Source organism: Macadamia integrifolia, unplaced genomic scaffold, assembly GCF_013358625.1.
Source record: "Macadamia integrifolia cultivar HAES 741 unplaced genomic scaffold, SCU_Mint_v3 scaffold2021, whole genome shotgun sequence".
Taxonomy (NCBI): domain Eukaryota; kingdom Viridiplantae; phylum Streptophyta; class Magnoliopsida; order Proteales; family Proteaceae; genus Macadamia; species Macadamia integrifolia.
Window position 1 is genome coordinate 17,124 of NW_024868465.1, and position 9,266 is coordinate 26,389.

A 9,266-nucleotide genomic window follows, 5' to 3' on the forward strand; every position below is an offset into this window, starting at 1 on the left:
CCTAAATCTCCGTGAATTCCTCTCCATCCATATGAAATATGGGACTAAGATCAAACCTGCTATCCACATCTGAGACAGCCCCATCACGCTAGATTTTTTAGACCACCACTTCACTAGCTTTGACAAGTTTGCCCACCGGCTAGGCCAGCTAAGACCGAATGCCTCGGCAAAGGAGCTCCAAAAAAAGACTACACCATCACACTCCAAAAATAGGTGAGATAGACTCCTCCGCCCTCTTGCAGAGTTTACATCTAGAAGGGAGGGAAACCCCTTTTCGTTTCACTTTGTCATCACAGGGAAGCTTACCATGCATTAGCCTCCATCCAAACACCAAGTGATGAGGCAATAAGTCATGCCCCCACAATACCTTTGCCCAGCTCACCTTTGGGTTTCTTTTCTTGAGCGCCTCCCAAGCCGATTTAGTGGTGAAATTACCAAGAGGAGATCTGGACCAGCAGCATTTATCCTTTTGATCCAATGGTAAGGAGATTTTATTTATGTCCCTGAGAATATCTTTCAAGAAATCTGAAGAGGCTCGTGGAAGACACCACTGAGCATCCAATATAAAGTCTACGACTTTGCATGTGTTCTTATGAAAATGAGACATAGGAAGGGTAGAGCGCTCCACAATTGAGTTAGGACCCAACCATTTGTCATGCCAAAAAAGAATATACTTCCCATCCCCCACCATCCATCGTTTTGATGCCAAGACAAAATTCTACATCTTGGAAATGCCTTTTAATATCGAAGATGATTTATAACCCTTCTTGAGACCTCCTCATTCATCGACGAACCTCGCTCTCAAAAAATTGCTAAATGCAGTCTCTTCATGTTTCATTTGCCACACAAGTTTACTAAGCCCCGTACAGTTCACCTCCCTTAGTCTTCTGATTCCTAGGCCCCCTTCAACCTTTGGTTTAGATACGTCCTCCCATTTCACCGATATTTTCTTGACAGTGTCAATCTCCCCTGACCATAGGAAGTTCCTTGTCCATCGCTCCACAATTTTAATCACCAAGTCAAGCCACCAATAAACTAAGAAGTTATGAATAGGTATACTTGAAATCACTGACCGAATCAATTCCACATGACCTACCATGGATAGCAGTTTTCCCCTCCATCCCTGTAAACACGCCTTGATCTTATCCATCATGGGAAGTAATCTATCCTTTTTGACAGCGCCTTAAAATCTCTACCTCGAGGTACTTTGTTGGCAGTGCACAAGATGGGATTCCAATCAAATCCGCAATAAACCTCTTCCTGTGGAGAGCCACTTTGCCAAAGAAAATTTTACTCTTTTCCAAGTTGAATTTTTTACCTGAAAAAAGTTGGTATTTATGAAGGAACTCACGCAAGCATTTGACATGTTTGGCAGTAGCATTCAAAAATATAAAGATGTCATCGGCAAAGAGTAGGTGGGTAGGAACTTTCGCCCCTCTTGGCCCAGGGAGAGCTTTTATTTTACCCTCATTCAGTAAACCATTCAAGCCCCTACATAGAACTTCCTCTGCTAGAATGAATAGTATAGGCGAGATTGGATCCCCTTGCCTCAATTCCCTCTCTACATCGATGAAACCTATAGGCCCACCATTAAATAAAACCAAAATTCTGGAAGACACCAAAATCTCATATATCCAACCCAACCACACATCCGAGAAACCAAACTTCTTCAACACCGCAAAGAGGAAATCCCATGACATCGTGTCGTACACTTTTTGGACATCCACCTTTATCCCCATACCACTACCCCTTACTGATGTGTGAAGTAGGTTTGCAAGCTCAGAAGCCAAGCCAATGTTAGCTGAAATAATCTTGCCCTTTTGGACCACACATTGTTCATCTGATACCAAGTGAGGAAGGAGATTGGACAACCTTTCAGCCATTATCTTTGATAGGACCTTAGAGAAAAAATTCACCATACATATGGGAAAAAATTTATCCAAGGATGCTGCCCCTTCCACCTTCGGAAGTTAACACACAAAGCTGTTATTCACCCCATTGGGCAGCTTACCACCTCTAAAAAAAAGCACGCACCGCCTCACAAAAATCCACACCAACAATCTCCCAACACTTCTTGAAGAAGGCCCCAAGAAACCCATTAAGACCAAGGGAGCTCTCTAGATCAAGCCCCCACACTACCCTGTGGGTTTTTTTGGAGTAGGGAGAGGTCTTCGTCAGGGTGACCCCTATCCCCAATGCTGTTTATTCTGGATGAGGAAGTTTTATGTATAGGCCTTAGGGATCTTGGAGCAAAAGGCTTTGTGAAGGCTAATTCCAGGCCCTCATTGCACCTTTTATATGCTGATGACTTATTAATCTACATGAATGCAGATATTAAGGAAATAAAAAATATCAAGAACTTCTTAGAAGATTATCAAGAGTGCTTTGGTCAAATGATTAATCTTAATAAAAGCAAGGTTTTTCTCAATGCAATCCCGATGGCGAGAAAACTCAGAATAAAGGAGGTTCTTGACATTCCAAAATACAATTTTCCCACTTGCTATCTTGGTTTGAAAGTCTTTCGAGGTCATGCTCAAAAAGACCTAATTCTTCCACTCATGGATAAATTCAAAAGTAGGCTGGCAAGCTAGAAAGGAAAACTATTATCTCTTGTGGGAAGAGTGGAATTGGTGAAATCAATGATGAGTAGTATTCTATTACACAATTTCTCTGTGTGCCCTGGTTTTTTCTTCAAAGATGGAGAAATCTGGGTTCTTATCTTTGTCGTATCCAATGAAAAATCACCCATTGCCACCGTGAAGTCAACACTATAGTAGATTTCCTATCAAAGTCTACTACGAAGTATGATGTCTCTAATGTTGTTTCCACTTGGTGTTGTCTTAGTATGGAGCTAGACAAGGATGCTTCTACGTGTCCTCGGTATAGATTTTTGTAATCTTTTTTCTTTCCTTTTGATAGGTCCGTTTCCTATAGGGTTTTAGCCTACTGATGGCAATGCCGAAGGTGGGTTATTTTCCATAGGATACGCCTTCGCAAAGTTTGAAATTTAGTCATGGAATCTAAAGATTGGGTCTTTGGAGATGGCCCCTCCGTCAATTTTTTGTATGACAGATGGCTGGGAGGATCGAGAATTGTAGACTTGGTGGATGATATTCTAGGAAATGGTAGTGCTCTGGTCTCTGACTATATAAAGGATGGAAAATGGGACTTGGGTGTGACACCCAAGAATACGGCAAATACGGCAAATATCAAACCCGCCTTGGAGATTGGTGAGGTGTCCCCACCAAGGATACGACAAGTACCAGGGGGTTTGGGAGATCGGTGAGGGTGTGCCAATTTTAGTTTCACATCGCCTAGGGAGAGATTATTTGTCTAATTAATAACCTCTAGCCTCCTTAACATGGCACATCGCGTTTTAAAGCCTTGAGGCCCACGGGCCACGGGTCAATTGTTCGCTAGTATTCAATATACCTCAGCTTAGATTGAATCAATTCCTCTTCCTTTAGTTCCTTTGAAGGACAAAAGGGTTTAGTCATTGATAGAGTCAGGGAAATTCTCAGTGCCTTCTGCATGGGAAAGACTGAGGGACAAAAGCTAAATCAAAGGGTATTGGAGTACGGTTTGGTTGAAGGGCCTTCACCCATGCCTATCAACCTTTGCATGGTGATTAATGCATGGAGCTCTTCCTTCTGATAATAAAATTGTAAGCAAGTCAGTCCCTATGGTGTCGAGGTGCTCTCTTTGTGGTAAAAATGTGGAAAATTTTGAGCATCTTTTTATTCACTGTGAGTGTTCTGCTTCTTTATGGTCTTTAATGATGAATTTTTTTAACCAGATATGGTATGGTTTTCCAGAGATTGAAAGTCTATTCTCATCATGGAAAAGAAAAGGAAGAGTGCTGCCTTGTGGTAATGTCTGGATGTCTATGCTATTATGATTCCTTATTATATTTCAAGTGAAAGAAATAGAAGAAGGTTTGACAACCTGCATACTCCAGTGGGTATGAGAATAAAATCCATTCTACAGGACATCTATGACTTCTCATTTTTAGTCCCAACTAATATTCGAATGATGGCTGATTGTTTGCTTGCTAAAACCTTGGGAGTAGTCACTACACGAACTCAGGCAAATCGAATCCTAGAGCTTCAATGGAGTGCCCCCCCATTTAACTCCTTCAAGTTGAACATTGATGGTTGTTTGCTTGGTAATCCAGGGTGTTCTAGGGCAAGGGAAATTATTAGAGCTACAAATGGGACTAGTTTATTCGCCTATGCTTTTTATGAAGGTGTGGGGACAAATTTCATGGCAGAGTTTGCAGCTTTATTCCATGGACTAAAGTGTGCAATTGCAAAAGAAATTAAAAATCTGATAATAGAGTGTGACTCTCCGGCTGTTGTCATCTGTGTTCAGAAGGAAGCCATTCCCTGGTGTTTTCAGCAAATGTGGTGGCACTGCAAAGGCTATCTAGATAAAATCTCTTGGAGCATTGTTCATTGCTATTGCCAAAGTCAATACAGTGGTAGACAGATTAGAAAAACATGCAACAGCAACACGAAGTTCTAATACCTGGAGTTCATCACCTTCTTTTATTTTGTCTGATTTGGATTGGGATTTGCAGCTTAGACCTCGTTATAGCTTTTTATAATTTCTTAGCTTTATATCTCTATTTTTGTTGATGGCTATGCCAAAGGTAACTTAGTTTTCTAAAGAGTTGAATTCTTTTTTGCCTTCGAAGCTCTATTATTCTGATGGCCATGCCATGGGTGAAGTAGGGTTTTGAAGTGGATTTATATCTCTCATTCTTTCATTTTTTTAATACAATTGCTAACTTTTAGCGAAAAAAATTTGGGACCAGCCTCTCCAACCTTAGAATTTGCATCAAGTCCTTGGAGATTGCATAAAGACCTTCGATACCACAAGAAATAACTTTCATAGCAATATCAAACATAGTGGGATATCTCTACCGTTTAATTTTTTTTCCCTTTTTAGCAAAGATGTTGTGCAATCTCAGCCTTAGGATCTTAGGGATAGGAGCTAGGATTTTAAGATTTAATTAATTTTAAGGCAGTAGGCTTTTGAATGATTGTATACGACAATGAGCCAAGTTTTAATGTTTTAAGTATAAATGGGTTATTATCGTTCGTTGATGACCTCATTGATCTTGTTTAAATCCTCCTCCCATGGCATATAATAATAGGGGAGATCTACAAGACAATGATGATGATGATGATGCTTCTACAGTTGGGATAAGTGATGTCAACAAAGGATAGAAACTCCCTCAAGAGACACCAATTGAACCTCAATTGATTATATGATCTGCCAAGGAGCGACAACTGTTTACCAAACTACCATCAATTTGAGAATTGAGAAAAAGTTAGATATATTTTCTTTCTAAGTAATTTATTTAAAGTAACATAAAATAAAAATAGAAAAACTCATTTTAATAGTTGGACCTTGATAAAATTAGAGAGAATTACTTAGATCTATCGGATTTAAAAAAATGTTTATAAAACTAATAGGTGTAAATTATATTTTACAATCACAAGTTACAATGTTGATAAAGTTCACCAAATCCCCGTTTGAGTTAAAAAAAGTTAAACAATAACCTAAAATACCCTCGACATCCTTCCCTCTATCCTTCTACTTCCTCCTCTGAAAAAAAGAGCACCTCTACAACCTCTCCCTCCCCTACAACCCTGCCCCACCCCACCCCTTACAAATCCGACAAACAATCTCTTTCTCTCTCTACAGATTTAGTTTCTCATTGTCAGCACTTGGTACCCTTTCCCAGATTCCCAGATTAGAGGTCTGTTTGGTATCTTCCGTCTATATTAACTATTGCAACAATGATGCATGTTATTAATCAGCTTAGCCCTATAGTCTAATGGATTACAAAAACCAACTTAATAGCGGCTAGGTCCCCATTAATTGTTTCACAACAGACAGATCTATTGATCCAGCAGTTGGGGCTGAAATTCTCGGTTGCTGAATGCAAATCTTCATATTTATACACTTTAATGGATTGAGCAATGTCAACAATACCCACAGGGAACTCTTTCGATTAGTCCTTTAAATTCTTTTTGGGCGGAAGTTTTTTATACAACTCAAAGCTCTTTGAGATGATAGTTGAATCTTCCTTTCTCCTCTTTGAGATTTTGAGATGAGCATAGGATCAGCTTCGTTTCTCCTCCATGGAACAATAGATACAAGATTATGAGAAAGACATTCAACATGATACCAATCATTGCTTTGACCCTTTGCCTTTGATGTAGAAGAAGTAGGAGGAGGAGGCGAAGGTGACTGGGTTAAGGTTCGACAACTAGATGGTTGATTTCATAAATGATCATGGAACATTGTGAGTGGATAAATGGTGGAGACATCAAACAACTTATCAACCTCAAGGGTCTCTACAATGTCAGCTCAAGTGATTGTGTAACTAAGTAAATATATGACACTAGCATTACTTTCATTCTTGGTGGTACAAGCACATAGAAGGTGTATAGGAATCATTTTGCCGGTATAGATGTTCTTAGTCGAGGTGTTTGATTAGTTCTAGATAACTTGAAAGATGTAAAGACCTTGAATTGAGTAGTTAGGGATCGAGAAATAGGTAACAATGGATCGTCTGTAGGATTTTATTTACCTTCTTTGTTCAATTGATCATTGATTGTATTCCATTATGGAAACACAATATTTGATTTGATTGCAAATATCTTAGATCCTATTAAGAATACCCACCATATTAGCCTGGTTATAAATAGTGAATATTTGCTCTCTAATTGATCGGCCTACCTTAATGGGAAATAGGCATTGTGTTGTTAACGGAGATTAGGTCCTCCTTTGTATGGTTACATACTAATCTCACCCATTAGTGGAGTAGATTGAGAAAATAATATGGGGAGAAACCTACTTCCATTAAAGAAGATGGTGGTTGTTCATTTGTGCAAGGATGGCATCAATGGCTATGCCAAACTCTGCTAGAAACAATACATCATCGACGGTGAACAGTATGTCGTTTCCCCTTCTTGTATTGAAATGATTCATGGTGTATTGACAAGATCTTTATTATGATTTAGGAATTATGATGTTTTAAATTCCGTCAGTAGTATCAGAGAAGATCATGGGTTTGGTAATAAGTTATGGATCATTTCATAAAATTAAGATCAATCATTAAAATGGTTTTGATTGAATATTTTATTATTTCGAATAAATTTTAGTCATTAATTATTAGGATCAACCATTAAAGAGGTTGAAATCAACCATGACATAGGTTGAAAGTAGTTTTTAAAGAGGTTGTAATAATCACATATAACTCGTATGATTCAATTCGTATAGTATGGTCTCAGGGTTGAAGAAAATGACATAATAGTTTTATTTCATATCTAATTAAGGACTTGTGAATCTATTAAGTTGTGTTTTTCTTCTTGGGCTGGGTTTATTTCTTTTAAGTGATTCAGTTATAGGCTTTAGCCCATATGATTTTTAATCAAAACAAAAAAGACTTGAACCCATTACTAGAGCCCATTAGCTCTATAGTATTAAGGGGCTTATTTGAACGAAAACCAAGACCAATTCCTATTCAACCAAAATAAATCGAACCTTTTTTTGGATCAAATCTATTCGGGCCAAATTAAATTGAACCAAATCGAGTCAGCTTGAACCGACGGGTTGACCCATGACCTGACCCATTGACCCAAAATTTTGACCCGTTTGGTTGATCAACGACCCGTTGGAATCCGTCGTTGTCAGTCAACTCTCTGGCGTTAATCAAAATATTCTGGTAAGATTCTATTTGTTTTAAAAATATAATTGTATAAACTGAAATAAAATTTTGTCCATGAATATGTTTTTTTTAGTTTATATCTATTTATGTTTCTATTTTTTGAAATAGTTTTTATTTCTATTTTGGAACTATTTTCGGCTTCTATTTCTATTCTAAAACAGTTTTCCGTTTATGTTCTGTATGTCATAAAAAAAAAAAATTAACATGTTTTTCTGTTAATTTTTGTCCTATTTCTGGTAATGTATGTTTTCTATTTCTTTTATGAAAATAAACACGTTTATGTTTGATGGAATTTAAGTAACAAAAAAACATATATTAGGGACAGAAAAATAACTTTTTTAGCATAATCATCACATAATCACTTCCGCTATGATTCCATATTCATTTTAAATCTAATTTTGATTCTATCTTTTCCTATGTTTGCAATTTTAGGAGAACTTTAATATAACATATTGATAACTCTAGTTGTACTAAACTTTGTGATAATTAAGAGTAAACATCACTCCCCTCCCCTGAACTAGGATGAAATATGAACTTGACCCCCCACCTTTTCGAAAATATCACTCACCTCCCGTACAAAAAAAAAAGATTCTATCTAATGACCCTAACCATTAGAAATTGTTGTTAAGTCAGGTTATATTTTTTTGTAATCCCCATAATACCCCCTAATTGTGTAATGCCAAAATTACCCTTAAGTGAAACCCACTCAAATCCATCCCTAATACTCTTTCTCTGTCGTTGAGACATCCCCACCTTCATCACTGAACCGAAGGAGAAGGAGCGATCGTTTTCATCGAAGCTTCCACATGCGTGATGGCAACCTTAGGAGATGGCATCATCTTCTTCACTTGAGCTTCATTTCACATTCTTGCTTGGGAGTTGGAACTCTAGATTTCAAATATAGGAATTGAAGGTTGCGAGCGGCAAGTGCCGAGCTGGAGTTGAGCGCCCCCCCCCCCCCCCCCCCCCCCCCCCCCCCCCAAAAAACCCACCCACCCACAGGTCCTTTGCCTAATGACTAGAGCAATTGGCACCTTTCTTTCAGACTGAAATACCATTGTTCATTTTGAAATACATTCAATGTCACTAATTTTGTCACATTAAAGGAAACCAAATTTTACTATATAAACATCTTGGAAGTGGGTTACAGATTTCAACTAAGTTGTGAGGTCGTGTTTTATATTCTTCCAAAACAGAGACATAGTCCGAAAAAAAAAATGGTACACTTCTCAAATTCTAACTGAAAATCAATGAAACCACTAAGTCTCAGCTAAGGCAACTAATTGGACTCAAACCCATCAACGGAAATATCAAGATAAGTTTAATCAGAGCAACCAAAAGTCGCAATTTACCGAATAACAACTACAAACAGAGATCTTCAATCGGCCCAAACAGGGGAAGAGTTGTTTTTTGTTTTTTTTTTCATCGGTGCAACTAGAGGGGAGGAACGATACATTACAAGATTACAAACCACGGACAATAACGTTAATTGGGGTTTTTCAGTGCTGAAGGTTAGAAGCCC

General features: G+C 38.2%; 2 protein-coding genes across 2 annotated transcripts; one reads left to right on the forward strand and one right to left on the reverse strand.

Moving 5' to 3' along the window:
- Positions 1-1,163: 1,163 nt before the first annotated feature.
- LOC122065447 lies at positions 1,164-1,883 on the reverse strand. Its single transcript, XM_042629267.1, has one exon. It carries the CDS (start codon positions 1,881-1,883, stop codon positions 1,164-1,166), a length of 720 nt encoding a protein of 239 aa, XP_042485201.1.
- Positions 1,884-4,032: 2,149 nt separating this feature from the next.
- LOC122065449 lies at positions 4,033-4,524 on the forward strand. The gene has a single exon (XM_042629268.1). The coding sequence runs from the start codon at positions 4,033-4,035 to the stop codon at positions 4,522-4,524; it is 492 nt and encodes a 163-aa protein (XP_042485202.1).
- Positions 4,525-9,266: the final 4,742 nt, after the last annotated feature.